This window comes from Onychostoma macrolepis, chromosome 09 (assembly GCF_012432095.1).
Source record: "Onychostoma macrolepis isolate SWU-2019 chromosome 09, ASM1243209v1, whole genome shotgun sequence".
Taxonomy (NCBI): Eukaryota; Metazoa; Chordata; class Actinopteri; order Cypriniformes; family Cyprinidae; genus Onychostoma; species Onychostoma macrolepis.
The window spans coordinates 11,663,995-11,683,332 of NC_081163.1; the positions used below are offsets into that span (position 1 = coordinate 11,663,995).

The 19,338-nt window shown below is 36.0% G+C and overlaps 1 protein-coding gene across 4 annotated transcripts in view; it reads right to left on the reverse strand.

Moving 5' to 3' along the window:
* lrp1bb (low density lipoprotein receptor-related protein 1Bb) overlaps positions 1–19,039 on the reverse strand; it is a 285,213-nt gene extending 266,174 nt beyond the window's left edge. For 3 of the 4 annotated variants that reach the window (XR_009272793.1, XM_058786847.1, XM_058786846.1), the window contains exon 1: positions 18,176–18,602. Coding sequence is in view for 3 of the 4 variants with exons in the window: in XM_058786847.1 (XP_058642830.1) it covers positions 18,176–18,269 (94 nt within the window). In the remaining variant the exon portion in view is untranslated. Of the gene's footprint in view, positions 1–18,175; positions 18,603–18,943 lie in introns of those variants that run through there. The other variant, XM_058786845.1, reaches the window with a different exon arrangement.
* Positions 19,040–19,338: the final 299 nt, after the last annotated feature.

Below are 19,338 nucleotides of genomic sequence, written 5' to 3' on the forward strand. Positions count from 1 at the left end.
GAAAGCACCGGTTTTAAAATGTACAACATATTATCCTTTAGGCATTTCCTTCATCCAAGAATTTTACTAATCCACAAACATGGATTTTCACTGCCATGTGTATCCTTGTTATTTTCTAGTAGTGGTTTGGTATTCAGGTGTGGTGTATTTCACTACTTAACAAATAATAGGGCTGCACAAATAATCAAAAATACAATAGAAATTATGATTACAGCTGCTGAAAAAAAAATATTACCAAGTATTGCAATATTTTACATCATGATACTGTATTGATATTCTTACCCCAATCAATATTTATATTAAATTTTTCCCAAGAATATTTCAGGGGGAAAAAGATTGATGAGTCAAGCCCAGAAGTCCAACGCTGATGAAAGTTAAATAAATAAGTAAAAGATCACAATTTATCACAGTTTTAAATAACTATAACTCTAAACAAGGAATTGCAATATTATTGCAGAGTGAACCCGATATCAATATAACATAGCATTGCCAGGTCCCTGTAGGCTCTCGTCTCTCATTTACGATGCTTTTGTTTTTTTGCAGCAGCAGTTAAGCGTGGTAACCAATCACCAACATGTAGTCTACTGTATTTTGTGCATCCAATCAGAAGCTTATAGAATAATTTTAATGCGTATCAGTAAAGGTGACTGTTCCAAACAGGCAAAGTGTGTTTCACTTCTGTTAGTGCTGACCCACAAAAAAAAAAAAAAAATGAATGCTGAAGAAATTACACCTGACAGTCAAGGAACCACAAGAGTGTTATTTTAAAATTGCTTTTAATTTTCTAGATGTTGCATCGTTCTCTTAAGGCCGTAACTATGTCTTGAACATAGTAGTGGATAAAATTTTTAAAAAAATAGATGTTTTTGGGGGGAGGGAGCTCTGTAAATGGCTGTTAAAGTTCTCTCACATTCAATTATGAATTAACATTACATGAATTATGTAAATGATATAGGCTATTTTCAATTCAAAATTAATATTTGACAAAATGACAAATTTGGCTAAATTTGAAAAAAAAAAAAAAAAGTGATGCAAACTGTCAAATAGTTTGCATCACTGAATATTACAGTAAATTTCTTTTTTTAATAAGATTATTGTGCAGTACAGATTTTACTGATACTTTATTGATTATAATAGGAGCATTTGAACAGCAGGCCTTGAAACATGAAACATGAAACAGTGTAAACTTACAGTGGCAGCTTCATTAATTATAACAGCATTGTCTTGTTTCTCATTTTCTGTGAATTATTTATTTAAATTTTGAATAGCATTTTTAAGCTTCTAAGAGGGTCTAAGTTTACTTTTACTTTTGATTTACTGAGGAAAAGCAATAAAGTAATCAAGAAACAGTTTTCAGCTTGTTTTGGATGTACAACCTACAAGAAAAAAAAGAAGAATATTGCATGCAGCTGCCAACACAAAATGTTTTATTTATTTGTTTATTTTTATTGCCATACCAGAATCTTTGGCCATTTTCATATCAACTGACATAAATATAACAAGCATTACATCTAAATTGTTCAATATTTGATGAAAACAAAAAGTAAGAGATTTTTAGAAGCATCCATTAGAGAACTTTCAGAGTAAAAACATTGCCTACTGGCATTTAAAGCAGACAATTGTTTTATAGACAGAGGGGTCTGACAAAAATTACATGTTGGTGTTACATCACCTGGCAATAAAAACAAACGAGTGAGTCTGGCCACCAAAAAAAATATCATAAATTATAATGTAAATTGCATTATTTGGAATAAACAATCATTATCAAGTGAAATAATTAAACATTATGCTTTTTTGTCATCATTGTGCAGCCGTAACATACATCCATTCAACGCAATACATTTAAATCAACCCAAGGGAACTATTGCATGTCGGCTTGGTAATTTGACCCTTCGATGGTCCCTAGATGAAATCCTTCCTATGACATCAGCCAATCAATGGCCACGAGGATATCATCTCACTTTCACGGCCCCTACAGTACAAACACCACACGTGCTGTTGTTTTATCAGTTAGTTAATGAGATTGCCCTTATTCTTCTGTGTTCTTAATGAGCGATAGAGGCGTCTCAATTCAGGCCGTATCAATCACAGCTACTACGAGGACATTTTTTGGGCTTGTCAGCAGGTTAGCACGCATGGCTTAACAAGGGTATTACAGTTGTGAATACATTCACTGAACCATGTTGTAATGGTTATATAGAGCGAGGGTAACTTGTTCATATCACATTCCAGATTTCAATTATTCTTCCCTTTCCACAATGTCTCAAAAATTACCTCCCCACCCACCCCAACCCGCTCTACTACGCTACTGCAAATCATTTGTAGCAACAATATGACAGGGCTTTATTAATGGCTCCCCGTTCTGGCATTCACACTCAACAAGCATTGAACAAATAGCAACCTCAATATGTTATTCACTTTGATAAATGATTCAAATAATACTAATGATACCATGACATTCTATCACAAATTTTTCTTATGAGAGAATATTTGACTGGGAGCACACTTAATACATATTAATGCATCCTCATGTTGAACATCACTTCTGCTACTCAAATGTTTATTAGGAATCTGCCTATACCGATTTTAACGTTCATTTCTATTCTGCGCCAGTTCAGACACTAAAACCAGAAAGGATTACATGTTCTTTTCATTTTCTTAAGCCCCTGCGAAAAGCGTTGCCACCGCCGTAGAGGTCTAATCAATGAGGAACATTGCAAATGGTAGTGATGCTGTTCGCCAGCCAAAATAAATGTAATAGTCGTGGGCTGTGAAAGTCTGCTGAAAGGGAGAAATAAGGATGAGCTTTAATCCCTCACTGAATCTTCAGAAAAGTCATTAGGTCAAAATACTGTGGAGGATGGTGAGAGAGGACCTTTTTTTTATAATGAAGCGCCTGGGCTCCTGGGGGAAACAATGCCGGGGGCCGCCGCTTGCGTTCGGCAGATCTGAAAATTAATGTTTTGCGGCGCTATCTGCAAAGGGTCCCCCAGGGCATCCGCTGGCTGCCGTATCCAGGAGCAAAGAGGTGCCCAAATCGTACAAAGGCATTTTGATTACAGCCACACTGTCAGACGGAATCTATGCATCAGCTTCTCTATTAGATATAATGGACCTGACAGGCAGGATGTGCTAAATCATTCAGTCAGATTTTGGCACCTAGTGACAAGCTATTGTGACAAGGCCTGTTTAGGGCGATCCGGTGGGAAAGGAGAGAGCCTGGCTTTGAATGTCACATGAGCCACTTGAAAGACTGTTTAAGTGGAACATCTCAGAATAAGAGAAGTTCCTGTTCTCGAAAAGTTAACTTGAACAGTGCTACTGCTCGACAAACTGCATCCTAAAAAAGGAAAGGACTGTTTCTTGGCCCTTAGCTTGTAATATCTTAGAGTATCCACAGTGAGACTGTGCTTTGACAGTTACTGCAAATTATCTACTTCAATACACTTCCCAGAGACACAGACATTTACCATGGACAACAGCACATTCACGGGGAAAACTATTTTTTCCCTACGCTGCAAGATCCCTTCTGAACAGGAAAACATCCCTGCAGGATGCATTAGGCTCCTTGGCAGGAGACAAAACAAGAAGACCTTCAGAAAAATTACAGTGCACTAATGCTGCATTCAATTACAGGCAATCAAAGATGTTTCTAGGCTGCATATGTTTTATGTAAAGCAAAATGATTAATGCACAACACTCTGTAACAGCAATGACTTGTTCTAGCAAAAATACTCTTATTTCCTTCGAATTACTGAATTACTCTGGTGCATACTTTAAAAGACCGTGATGTTTAAATTTAAAAAGGACAGTTCACCCAAAAATTCTGTTTAGGCCTTCTCACCCTCATGTTAATGTAAACACAAAAACACACAAAGGATTGAAACACACAGAGTACAATGAAAGTCAATGTTGTCCAAAACACAAAAATAGTTTCTTTGTGATACGGGTTATTTTAAGTACTGAACTATTCTTTTAACCATCCTGTTGTGTTCAAAAATAAAACATGTGTAATAGGTTAAAATCAACAATATGAAAAATACTAAAAATTCATGTAAAAATAGAAAAAATAAATAAATAAATTATATATATATATATATATAATTTATATTATATACACATACATATACCCGTGTGAGGTTAAAATGTTGACTGTGAAACTCAAAAAAGATGAAGAAACAGCGACTTTTCCTAGGGTGATTCAGAAGGCAAGACTCACTTTCATGTACACTTTGAGTCTTTAATTTCATAAGATTTCATGTATTTCAAATTACAGTGTTTAACAAGATTTGACAATAAAGGTTTTTTCTATTTCTGTGAGGTTAAAATGAGTTTCTCACACTGCTGCAACAGTTTAATGATCCAAAAAAACTAACAACCGTATATAACCTCTTAACAGATTTTTGGCTGTGAAACTCCAAAAAAGATGAAGTAACAGCAAATTGTCCTAGGGTGATTCAGAAGGCAAGTTTCAGATTCGTGTACACTTTGAGTCTTTAGTTTCATAAGTTTTCATGTATTTCAAATTTCAGTGTTTAACAAGATTTGACAATAAAGAACTGACTCTTGGTATTTTTCAAAGTGTTGCTTTTTGGCAAATTGCATGGGGGGGAAAAAAACGGGAGGAGGGGGCAGTTTGAAACTATGAATGCACAATTGAATGCACACTTACACATTGTGCATTTGCACAAAATCCCTCCATTCGGCCTGTTAAGGACACGGTATTACTAATTTGATTTTCTCAGACGTCTCTGTCCAGATACACCAGCAAACTCATTGTTAACCAGCTAAAATAAGGGCTCAACTCTTGGATCCAGATCACGTAGTGAGAAAAAGTCAAAGCCTGACCTCTCCACCCGGTGTCAGACAAGTCAGCATGACAGCTGAGCAATCAAAAACAGCAGTCGACCCATGACTTCAACACCACACAGACTCCAGCCGCTGCGGCACACTTCATTTGATGAAGTTCAGGTCCCTCCTGTCCTGTCAATCAGTGGGGAGCATGACAGCATTATCCACGTTCCTCCATCCAAGGCAAATCATTTCTGAAACTGCCATGTTGAGATGTCTGCTTACCTTGAGATTCTCTCAGCTCTCAATTTCTGATTCTGCTCCTCCCTCTAGGCTTTTAGACAATATTGCAAAAAGGGGACAATCATTTGTAATGAATAAAATCTGATATTTCTGGTCTATACATCAAGTATTTCACAAAGCAGTTGTTTTTAAACCCATTGAAACTCCCAAAACGATTTGCTAAATGATCAAACACTAAAGTGTAACATAATCTGTATGCGGTACCCATAACAGCCCATTTTGAAAGAGTTGCACTACAAAGTGGTTTTTCAAAGCCATGGGATGCCAACGACTCACCCACCAGGCTTTTTTTTTTTTTTTTTTTTTTTTTCAGGGCAATCTGTTGTTTCCAATAGACTGCATTTACTAATCAACCTCAACATTAAATGCAGGCTTTACAATTGATTTTAAGGGCTACTTGATAATAATTAATCCCCTGCTGAAGAGTTTTTGTTTCCTTAGAAACCAAGTGCGACCACAAGCTGCCCCGCTGAAGCATTTTTGCTAAGCTGGTTTCCTTCACCTGTGTTGGCTTGTTAAGCCAGAGGGCTTTGACTTCTTTGTTTCAAAGAAATTAATTGCCTTTAGGGGAGATAAATAGCAAGTGACAAGCACTGATGCCAAAAGCAGGGATCCCAGTGGAATGAAAAAGCGACATAAAGAGAGGCCATTTTCACATTGTGGCATAGCTGCCGAGGCTCAGTGTGAAACGACGGACTGGATGTATTAAACTCTCTTAGCCTCTTGTTTTTCTGCTCCCTAATTACAGTGGGGGAAACATAACAGGTGACTTATGATGCATCAACAGGCCTACAGAAAATCGCCAGAATCAACTCGGCTGAAATGCTGCAATCGCTGCTCACATCCATTTGGATGTTTTCATTGGTTTTACAAAAAAACAGACCTGGCGAAAAGTTACAGTTAGCTAAAAATAAATAAAATAATATAATATATGTGGTGAGAATAGGGAGTCCAGACATAAATGGATTGTTCAGCCAAAAATGTAAATTCTGTATAGTATTCTGTATTGTGCATAGCATTTATTTATAAATAGTATTTTTGTTTCCATACTATGGAAATCAATAGGGTCCATGAACAGTTTGGTTACCCATATTCTTCCAAATATTTTCTTTTGTGTTCAGCAGAAGAAGAAACTCATACAGGTTAAAAACAACTTGAGGGTATGTAAATGATGACAGTATTTCCACTTTTGGGGTGAACTATTGCTTTAATGTTATAGTCAGTGCACCTAAACTATATTACAGCAGTGTCAGATGGAAAAATCTAAGACTGCTAGTAAATTGTAATCTAAAATTACCACCACCACTAGTAAATTGTAAATTACCACTAGTAATGTTAATATTTTAATATGTTTGTTAAAATAAAAGTATCAACCTAACAATTTGAGTGAAGTCGAAAAGTAAATACTACATGAATTTGCACTGTATACACACAACATTGTTAAAAAATTTAATAAATAAATAAACATGTTAAATTACAGGACAAAATAAACAGCTGTGGTTGCCAGAAATTCACTGTAAAAATACAGCGACAATATTTCAAGTGTTACTGGATTAGTGACTGTTTACTTTACTTATAACTGTATATTTCAATCTTAGATTTCATTATTTGATATAATGTTAATTTACCAATTCAACTTGAACTATCAAGTCTTTTACCTTAAAATGTACTGATAACCAGAGGTGGACAGTAACGAAGTAAATTTACTTGAGTATTGTACTTAAGTACACTTTTTGAGTATCTGTACTTTACTCGAGTATTATTTTTTCTGGAAACTTGCGACTTTAACTTCACTACATTTGAAAGACAAATATCGTACTTTTTACTCAACTACATTTATATCAAGGTCCCCAAGTAGAAAGTCGTTATATTTAGCAGTTTTTACAGTGTGTGCATTTTCAGATTCACTGAACCCTTTTTTTCTGCGAAAATCCGGCCTGCAATCTGCCAGTACCTTCCTGTGTTGCCAAGTGTTACAGTATTTCTAAGCCTGAAGTTGCTTTGAATGGACATTTGGCTGATTTTTTTTTTTTTCCGCAAATCTGGCAACCTCGGGATCTTCCCCGCTAAACTAATGTAAACGTCCGCGCTACTGCACAGCTAAAAGCGCTCTAAAAGGGCATGTGTTAACTCTTTAAAGCCCTTTGGAAAATTAACCATGTTTTTACTATAGTAACCATAACTATGGTATTTGCAGTAAAATCACAGTATCCACAAATTTACTATTATCTCACTATAGTAACCATATGCTATTTGTAGTAAAACTTCAGTAACCACAAATTTACCATAGTTTCATTATATTAACTATAGTTTGATTTTTGTAGTTAAACTATGGCAATACAAATGGTAGGCTAATATATCTGTCAAAAATTGCTGCCCTCACTTTTCTAATATATATATATATATATATATATATATATATATATATATATAAACTTTGGCCTACTGGTAAATTGCTGCTAAAAACTGGTCAGGGAAGTATACGAATCTGAACATTATTTTATTGTCAAAACACTGCACATAAATGCTTTTTTTCTTTTTCTGTGCAAACAAATGATCAAAAAGTACGTTAAATGAAAACTTTGGAATCTAAACTGGGAATCAATAAGAATTGAAATCAATAAGCAGAATCAGAATCGGAATGGATAAAATTCAAACAATACCCAACCCTAGCCACATGTTGTGAAGTTCACTGATTTCTGAGTATTTTATGAACACTGATCAGTTGATGGCAAAATTCAAAAAGATGGTTATTTGGTGCAACCTTCACACCCGTGGCCTACTGAGAGAGTATGATCCAGTTTTCTGAAGAGACTAAAGGTTTGTTTTCTTTTCAATTTTTGCTTTGTTTGCCTAAAATGAACCATATCATAGACTTCAATATCTCTTTGAAAAAGAACTTTGTAACTTTTAAAAAAGTATTAAAATGAGTTCGATGTAGTTAACACTCCTGGTGTTAAATACAAAAATAAAGATGATTATCTTCATTCAGTTGTTCCATTTCTATAGGTTTGGTAACATAAAAGCTCTTAATTCCAAAGATAATACAAGCTAATCAGTGTATTCAGTAGGTTGCATTAGTGGCATAAGGTATTGTAAGTATACAACAATGCGACAATAAAACAATGCATTTACTTTTTACTTTTGATACTTAAGTACTTTTAAAAACATGTACTTCCGTACTTTTACTTAAGTAAAAATTTGTCTTTACAACTTTCACTTGTAGTGGAGTAGTATTTGACCAGTGGTATCTGTACTTTCACTCAAGTAAGGAAGTTGTGTACTTTGTCCGCCTCTGCTGATAACCACCTTTTTTTTCTTTTTTTTTTTGTAAAAACTATAAATATTCTTTGTATATTTGTAGTGTAAATTTACCCAAACATCACATACAGATGATATAAGAAAGAAACATGATAACTTTACCATATCAATAAAATGATAACTCAGAAAAAAGCCTCATTAAAAAAAGACTTTTTTAGAGAATAAATTAAAGAAAAAAATAGAATTTAATTCAAGCCCTTATAGTCTAAACTGAATCGCCCCACCTCTCTCAAAAAAGCGTAGGTCAAAATCAAGGTGCCACCTGACTTTTGAATACCTTTACCTAACGTCTTTCACAACTGTACAAATTCTAAAATCAGCAAGACTTCACCAAATCCAAAACTGTGCCCCAAAAATACTCTGTCATGTTCACTTACTATAAACTGCAAAACAGAAACTAAAGAGGCTTGTTGCTTTTCATCTTCTCTTTTAGCTTCCCCTCCATTCTGCTTCGTACATTATAAGACTGAGTACTGAAGAACATTTCAGATGACTGTTATTTATCCAGCAGCGAGCACTGGAAGTGAAAGACAGTCAGGGATTGGGAGGCTGAGTGCTTTATCTCCTGTGCTTTCACAGAGCGCTGAGGCGCATCAGAGATGCAGAGAGGGTGAATGCACTTCTCCAGCACCGAAAGAAAAGAAACAAAAACAAGCAGGCATGTATCTAATTAGAACAAAAAGAGTCAGAAACAGAAAGAAGTCAGCTGTGACAGACCAGAGCAGATGGTGAACCTAAACAATCAGATAGGAGATGCTGCAAAAGGACTTCAGAACGAAACAACATGCATTAAATTGCATACGATTAACACATAATGCATTTAAAATAAGGGATGGGTCACAATAGTTATCTGGACTAATGTAACAACTGACTGACCCATTAGTGAGGTCATATAGATTTTTTTGATAATCGTGTATTTTTAAAGTTTAATGAACTGTGTTATGGTTATGTGCTGCACTAAACATAAACATTTTCAGTAGATTGGGATCTGGATGGGTACAAATTATTTTTAAAGGAACAGTTCCAAAAATGAAAATTTACTGAAAATGTACTCACCCTCAAGCCATCCATGATGAGTTTGTTTCCTCATTGGAACAAATTTGGAGAAATTAAGTATTATAGAACTTGCACACCAATAGATCCTCTTAAGTGAATGGGTGCCATCAGAATGTGATATTTTATCAGCTGTTTGAACTCTCAATAATCCACACAACTCCAGTCCACCAATTAACGTCTTATGAATTCTGACAGCGCCCATTCACTTCAGAGGATCCGCTGGTGAGCAAGTGATGTAATGCTAAATTTCTCCAAATCAGTTCAGATGAAAAAAAAAAAAAAAAAATCATCTACATTTTGGATGGCCTGAGGGCGAGTCAATTTTCATCTTTGAAAGAAATACTCCTTTAACTAGACCAAAACAAACAATGCAACAGAGTGTGCCCACATTTTCAGCTGCCTTGGCTCTGGAAGTATTTTTCCCTCATCTAATTATTTAATTAATTAAAATGTAATAATTAATAAAAAACGTAGTAATATAGTTTTAACCAGGAATTCCACTGTCAAACACAATTATTTTTAAAAAGTAAAAAAATAAAACGCTGAAATAATGCAGGCCATGGAGAAAATGAACAGGATTTTCACTTCTGAAACCTGATTTGCTGGTACACAAAATGATGCCCAATATTCCGTAACAAAAATACAAAGAGAACGCATAGAGAGTAGATCACCGCACGAGTCCTGCTGAGTGGGGTTACAAACCAAAGTTGGTGGTAATTAACTGAAATCAAATAATTTGTTCTATCAAAGCGCATTAAGATAAAAGCAATTCAAATGAAATCAAACCACGTTAAATCCTTTTGAATGCCTTTTTCCTGAAAGAGGCACAGATGAAGAATTAGGCTCCTGTATGGGTTTTTAAAACATTCCAGCATCAGCCTCTCAGCCCTATAGCTGCATGCCAGGTGGCAGCTGGGACAGTTGCCTTTTAATCTGGTTTGGCGGTCCTAAATCACTGCCACAACAGCAGGCATGATGTAGGGGAGTTTGGAAGAGACATTCACTCAGACGCTCCTCTGGCCATGGGTTTGGTTCTGTCTCTCTCTCTCTCTCCCCCCAGGTGTGTGGCCTTGTTTGCCATATGTCAAGTGAGTGAACCACTAATATCCACAGGGCACCAACAGGAGCCAGCCCAAAAACAAGTTTTTATTTATGTGGTATGACATTGAAAACCACAGTCTGTCACATAGACTGAAAGAATCTTTGGTCATACTTCATGCTTCAGTCATGAGTCATGATGTGTCTTCAGTTTTCAGTCATGAGTGTTATTATGATGCTTTTTAAAGATTCAACAGTGTACCAAAGCTACATGCTAACTCATGAGGGTGCCTAACTACTTGTTCTGGACAGGCTGTCAGACTGATAGGCATACTTTAGCCCCAGGATAAAACTGTCTCGCAGACTGCTGCATCTCTGGTCCACTGTCTGCATACATTGCTCAGAGTCAAGCATTAGTTTCAACCCGTCTAAACCCTTATGCCATTTCTAAGGGTGTTGAGTCCTCTTTAATAGAATGAAATCCAAATCCCTCTAAGTGGACCTAAAAGTGGACCCAGTTCTTTTAGTATTCACACAGTCTCAGGTCTCTTTTCACATTAACATTCATGCATTTAGCAGATGCTTTTATCAAAAGCAACTAACAACAGAACATTTGTTTTTGGTTTAGCTTTAGCTGTTTTTTTTTTTTTTTCCTGAAAATATCATATTTTTACATTATTTTTAGTTTTGAGAAAATGTATGCATTCCATAAGTTTAATAAAACTATATTTTGATATATACACAATTGTTCAAAAGTAAGATTTTGTAATAGCTATTCTTGAAAGAAATTGTGTACGCTCACCAAGGCTGCATTTATTTGATCAAAAATACAGTAAAAACAGTCATATTGTAAAATATTATTACAATTTTAAATTAACTGTTTTCTAATTTAATATATTTTAAAATGTAATTTATTCCTATACTCTCAGAAATAAAGGTACAAAAGCTGTCAGCTTTTCAAAAGGTACATGTTTGTACCTAAAAGGTCCATTTTGGTACCTTAAAGATACACATTAGTACTTAAAGTATACATATTTGGACTTAATAGGTACAAAAGTGTACCTTTTGAAAAGGTACCGCCCCAGTGACAGCTTTTGTACCTGTATTTCTGAGAGTGTATGATGGTAAAGCTGAATTTTCATCAGGCATTACTCCAGTCTTCAAGGTCACATAATCCTTCACAAATCATACAAATATTCTGAAGAAACATTTTTTTTTAATTACCAATGATGAAAACTATTAATATTTTTTGTGGAAACCATGTCATTTTTTTTCAATATTCTTTGATGAACAGAAAGTTCAAAAGAACAGCATTTATTTGAAAAAGAACTCTTTTGTAACATTATAACTGCCTTTTCTTTTTTACTTGAGATCAATTTAATGTGTCCTTGCTTAATAAAAGGATTCATTTATTTTTTTTAAACTTACCCTAAACTTTTGAACTGTACTGTATTTTGATATGAATATATATATGAACATATTTAGAGGTAAATTTTAGCAAATTGAATCATGTTTGATTAATCGTACAAAAAAATTGGTTAATTATAATACATTTTTAATCTACTGAAAGCCTCAGGCTACATCCATTCACACAAAAGTATTATATTTCTAATGTAATTTCATGACTTTCATGCAGCATTACAAGGTGGTCCAGCTAAACCCTCGAGCCTTCACTTGTGCAGAACACTGAAGACCTCTGAGAGTCTCTGAGTAGTTTATATATAATATGATCCTCATTGTTGTCTCCACAGAAATAAAATAAGCGGCTCATCTCCTTCTCTGTGTGTCATCATTACCTCTATACGGTTCACACCATTACAAACAAACCGCACAGCAGTCCTAAAGCCAAATGTACTCAGACCAGACCTCGGAGAAGCACATTTTGGACCATTTGTCACAATTCATGCAAATCATTTGAGCCAAATTATTTGTTTTAGTTCTGCTTCAATACCTGTTGCTGTGTCATTTATTTTTACATAAAAATGTAAAATTCTTCATATGAATAGCAAATATCTGGTTTTGAAAACTTTGTTTCTTACTGAAGGCACTCGTCTATGTATTTGTAGTTATCAACAGATAAACTCCTAATTTCCTCTGCTTTTCACAAAGCATACTGTTTTGCTCATTAATAATATTTGCTAATCTTTCAGTCTTCAGTATAAAAGCACTAATAATTTACTTCGTACCCATAATTCATTGTCTCTGATTTGCCATATTCTAATTGAATCCTTTCCAAGTATTCTGTTTTACAATGACTGGTCCTCCACTGAACACAAAATGTGGAAAGAGAAAAGGAGACGGAGCGTAAGAGAGAAGAGAGAGAAGAAGATCCACTGCTTCATTAATCACATTACTTATGCTGCACATTTCACAAAAAGCTTAATCTTAAACCTCTGAATAATTAATTCAACAGTGAGAACGCACAAACACACACACACACCGGTCTGAACATGGGTCTCCTCCCCAGCCCAAAAGTAATTCACCAAGCGCTCGTCTACGATAACAGGCCACCATGTGTTTTACCAGATCTAACAGCTGACAGACTGTTTTCTGAAAATGGTGCAAAGACATCCAGATCTAATTAAAACGGGTGTATAAATCCACAAACCTTAACAACATATGCACTCTCCTGACTGTGCTATTAAAAGCATCCAAAATGCGTTGCTCAAGCAGTGGCCACTGTGACATGAATGCATTTCAAATACTCATTGATTTCTTCACTTGTTTCTGATTACTAACACACAGGCTCAAAAATTAACACTCAGAGAGCCCAATAAGAGTACAAATTAGCTTCAGTGTGGGTAAATAAAAAAAGTTAGTAGCCAATAGATGGTCAATAAAAGAGTTAGCCAATAGATGGTCTGTTCATATATAACTACAACATAATAAATGGTGATTAAAAAGTGATGATTTACCAAAAAATTAAAATTCTGTAATCATTTTCTGGAAGTCAATGGTAACCAAAACTGGTTACAAGCATTATTTAAAATGTATTTTTCAGAGTTCCACAGAACTACAAGAAATCCATACAGGTTTGGAACAACATGAGGGAGCATTTATGATGTCAATTTTCATTTTTGGGTAAACTATCCATTTAAATCAAATTGTATAAAAGTTAGTCAGATCCGCACTGGTGAACAAATTGTCTGATCTGACAGATCTGTTCATTTTGTAGACTACAGTATACTGTATGATGCTCTGACTGAAATAATTATTTGCAATATTTGTCATAATATGCAAAGATAAAAAAAAAGAATTTCATTTTTGTCATAGAGATAAAAATAACTCTATTTATGTACCCATCAATCCATCCATCCTCCAAACTGTTTGGACTATGCAGGGAAACACAATGGATGGCCAGTCCATCACAGGACAGACAAAAATATTTATTTTATTAAAAAAGCAAAACAGTTTAATGTAAGATATATTCAAGGCTAGAAAATTCTCAATTCTAACTGGCAAGGGAGGCAAAAAGTTCATTTTGGACCCTGCAGACCGGATGGAAAACCCTGAGGTACAATAAAACATTTTGACCGTCTCCATTAGCTTGCACAGAGCTGGTTCCAGCATGTCAACATAAAATACAGATGCACATGTCGTCATAGGCAACAGATTACCTGTGCGTTGCAGGATTAGCTCCAACAGCAATGCTCAGCCACAACCACTCGATCCGTCAAAGGTCAGAACACTTAATGACTCAGCTGAATGTGAGGCCAACTTCAACTGAACTTCAATCGGACCAAATGGGGCATGCAATAGAACTCCAACAAAAACAATGAAGCCTGTCACACAGTTACTAGATGAATCACCTCCAGAAGCAAGGCTACCGCTCTTACCAGAACCCAAGTGCTTTGCTTTGTCATCTCCCTTGTCATTTTAAACCCCTTTTCAGCAAGTGCTTTGGCTCGGGATTAGCATGCATTATTGCTTCCCGTTTTATAGAGTATCACATGGATAATTGTAAGGTCATCCACCAAGCAGGGGCCGTTTTACTGAGACCACTGGACCAATTACCTGGTTGGGAAGGAGGAAACACCTGAAGCTGAGGCATGGATTTATACCCAGAAAAAAACAACAACCTGTAAATGAGTTCCATATGGCAGATATATATATATAAAAAACACACTTTTTGAAGTAAAACTTTCCAGACATTGACGCAAACCACCTATGAAAATAAATGCAGACCAACCTGAGAAGGTCAGGGTGGAAGTGGTGTGCAACCACAACCCTGTTCTAAAACATAATTCACACTTAACCAACAGACGCCATCCAATGTCAATAATAACCAGATTACAGTATGTCACTTCTCAGACACTCTACAACCCTACAAACACTGACCAACGGAAACAGATGCCAACAGGGTAACACACAGATCCGACAAAACCCAATGAACATGTCTGTTGGCATGTTGGTGTCTGTCTAAGCAGTGTGAATTAGCTTTAAGAAAGCATCCAAACAATCTCTGAACCGTGACCGATTTGGAATATTCTAGAAAGGCAGAAACACAAATTGCGTTTTGCATGGGTCACTTGATTTCAACATTTGTTTGCCAGGTATGAATTCAGGTAAATTAGGATACTTTTACCATTGAGATGAATGGAAAAAAAGGTCAGAATTATCCTGAATTAACCCAGCATGTTGCCAAACTTATGGCCCCTCTAAAAACACATGACGACGACACATAAATATTAGGTACAAAAATCAAAAATAATTTAAAAAATGAAATATAATTACTAAAAATTATTATTAATTATTTTTTCCAGCATTTTATAATGTTTATTTTAATTTACAATTAAAATTCTCTCATGACTTCCCCCATTTTGGATTCTTTTTTTATTTTTTTTACTTTAGCTCGCCTCAGTATACCATGAAATTGGCGCTTTAAAAACTAGTCAAAGAAGCCATCATAATTAAGTTGCTTACCATTTAAAACAGCCTCCACATCTGGAATGCTACGATCATGCCCTACAATACTGCCTCTGTAAGCAGCTCCCTAGGTTTCGTTACAGAGCAATGATATCTGCCCTTTCCTTGAGTTTCACGAAAGCATTTCCCCTATGTAGTGTAACAAATCAGCATTGCCTTTGCATGACTGAGGTCATTTGAACAATCACTGTTTGTGCCTTTATTGACTTTCCTCCAATAGCAGGTAAATATCACAGTTGGACAATAAGCCAGCACAGCATGCCTAGATATAATCTCATTTAATTAGGCTCTGGGGGCGTCCTCCCGATTTCATTACGAAAGGATAGTGCTTAACCTGCTTTTTGGGGCATGCTCTCTTAAAGGGGGAAACATTTCCAGCAACCTTGAACTGTTTATAATAGCCGATAAATATCTGAAGCGAGAGTCATGGGTAAGATAAAAGAGGGTTTGATATAATGAAGTGTGGTTTGAGTAAACTACTTTTCAATGATGCCTTTCCATCTGCCTAAACCGGTGCTGTAAAGTCTTTGTTGCGATACGATGGATTAGATGGCAAACAATGATTAAAGGTTCACTAAACAGACCTTTTTTCAAGCATCCTAAGACTGCTCATATGACACAACTACACTGATGACTTTGCAGCGATTGTCCTTTTTTTTTATAATATGTGATAAGTGAATGAGCAGTGCTGAGAATTAGGACACTTTCATACGATGTAGATATGAATGCAAGCACTTAGCAGAAGAACACAAGCCTCAGAGTAACACTATTCAGTTAATCTCTTTGCAGGGCACGGTGACATTTACATTCATCTGATATGACGAATATTCAGCTTTTGAAAATGCCACTTTTTCTCTGTGAGCACACCTGGATGAAGAAACACTGAGCTCCAGTGCATGTGTGCTAAGAAGTTCTTCCGACTTAACCCTTTGATGCATGAAGTATTCATTAAATAACAAGGGGAAAAATTCACAAGGGAGTTAATCATTTGTCAAATGCAATAAATGATATTAAAAGAAGATATTCAAGGGGTACTAGGTGCTTCAAGACTTGCAGCCATGTTGAATTTATGTTGTCATAAATAAGAAAAACAGCATGACATATAAAGTGGGTGGTCATGTTGAATTATGTTTAAGGGTCAAAGGTAAATTATTTATGAGGTTTAGATGTAACAAAACACCTTGAATGGTTTAAAATGTCGACTATAGTGAATGTCATGAATCGAAGGATCAAGTTACATAAAATATGGATGTTAAAATATATATATATAATTGATCAAATTATGATACACTATTACCTGCTGTTGATTTAAAAAATAAATAAAATAAAAAATTATCATAAATCTTGTTGTTACGCAAAAGGCAACAGAGATGCAAAACTCTGCAGAGACCTTATTTGTTTACAAATGCTGTTTTTGGTTACAAAAGACAACCTTGCAATAACTGCCTCATAGTACTTTATATTGTGTATGCATTTAGATATGATACTTGAAGCCAGAATCTCTTTTTCATCTCGCGTCTAGAATTGAGAGCACAAGGGGAAAACAATCTTGACAGATTTGTCTGTGCTACAAGCTGACAATCTTTGCTTTATCTCAATCCGACAGTGAACAGGGATTTGCAGCAAGTGAACAAAACCCCTGCAACTAGTTCAAGACTCATTGATCCCCACTTCAAGATTCATTAAATATCTGCCCTTATTGATTTAGATTTTTCTGACAGAGTCACTCACAAATGCTACTTCGCAGCCAAAAGCTTACGTTATGCAAGCCATACAAGGAATACATTGTGATATATTCGAGAAACTTGTAACATTCACAACTAGTGGTTAGAAGTTGCCAGAAGTTTATGATATAACAATACACTGGCTATGTTTCAAGCATTGCAGGATGGCTAATAAAATTAATTTGTTACTGAAAATAACAAAGATGGCCCAACAGAAGGTCACATGATGATTTAATTTGAGTTCAGCTCAAAATTGTCTTTTTCAGCAACTATTGACCAATGATAAAATAGACAGAGCACTGACACCCATTCAAACACGAAACACCATTATAGGGTAACACACGACACTAAACTCTTCCTAAATAACACAGTGCAACATAATTCATGCCAATAAGGATAAGTGCTAACAAAAATAAGAACAAACTGACTTAATGCAAGGAATTCTGGAAATATGGTACAAATTATAAGACGACTCATACAATTCAATGGTTATTTTACAGTTTAAGTATATGCACTGCACTGCTAAATGTAGCCTACATTTCTCAGTAAATAAGCCAATTCATATGTTTTAAGACTTACAAAGAATACTAAAAATATGTATTTTTATCGAACAAATTCTTATACTCTTGTTTCATTTCCTCAATATATCATGACTCTATATCATCCTCCTACATACCAAATATTTCCGTCTCAAAATTCACAATATGATTATGATGGCTTGAGCCTATTCGTAGCCTACTCTTTTGGTTCTATGCAAGCACACCACTGGTACACTACACCAGTAGACACTACCTACAGGGAATTGTATTACACCATCGACTACTACAACACGAGAGTGAAACATTCCAACCTCAACCTGACTACTACTCAATTCAATTCAATGCAACATTTCGGGAAAAATGCTCGCGTCGCATCAAAACGTGTAGCGACATCAGGCGCGTGGCGAGATGCGCTGACAGATTACAGGATGCTCCGCGAGCGCAAGTTTGATTGTGGAGCTGCTGCGTCCGTCTTACCTTGCTCTGAATCAGCGTCCCTCAGTGTCTGAACATTTGAGAATATATCCCCGAATCCCAGTATGACGAGCAAGGTGAGGATATATTCGGACATCGTTGCTGAGTGAGGGCGAAGGCCACCGCACTTCTTTTGCTGAAGTCCGATTCCAGCCCTCCGGTAGAGCGCCGTTATTCAGGAATGACAAGTGAAATTTGTCTGCAGAGCGCACCGAGCCTCCTTCACTCCTCGCATTCAGATGGATTTCTAGGCGCGCACACACATGAGCTTGCAGGCGACAGTGTGAGGCTGTGAGCGAAGAGAGAGAGGAGAGAGACGGAGGGTGTGCGGATAGATGGGGACAATAACGCACTGTGAGCTTGACTTTGATCGGTTTCCAGGCACCTGACGTAGCTCAAGGAAAGCAGGGGTTCGTAACATGGGGAATGCGCTAATTAAGCAAAAAAAAAAAAAACAAAAAAACTTAGAAATGATTTAGTTTTTGCGTCAAATGTACTGGTTTGGTGAGGTGGCTCAAGGAACATAATAGTGGAGAACAATGCGCGAGTTGTTCGATAACTTTAAAGGGAGTCTACTTTTAAAAACACAGCGATAATTTTCGCTGCGCAATTTGTCGAGAGTCATCTCGCGCAAAGCCAATTTGTGTTTTGGCGCCTATAGCACGTTAATTTGTTAAGGATCTTAAAGGTGCTTTAAACAAAGTACAAAGTTTTCTATCATATAAATCCAAAATAGCCTAATAAATAATAACAGTGTTTGTCGTTAGTTACCTTCGCAAACAAACGCAATTTCGGTTCGCGAGCATCATCTGGGTGAAAAAACGCGCTCTATGCTGTCAGGTTTGAACAGCCCATTAAAATAATGTGTAAACCCACTAACACTAAACTTGATTGGTTTTACTGGTTTTATAGGTTTTATTTGAGGGTGTCATCTTCTGTAACTCGCCCCCTGCTGATAAGGAGTGTTAAATGCCGTCATCAAACTGCAAAAGGCGGTTCAGAAGCTGCATTTATAGGATTTTGTAGACTGAAATTATGACTATAGAAACATAAAATGCTGAATAATATTTAAAAATATTATTAAATTAATATTCCGGCCACAAAAAAGCATGACTGACCAGAGAAACCCATAAATTGTTTAAGGTCAGTGAAACTGCATATTAAAC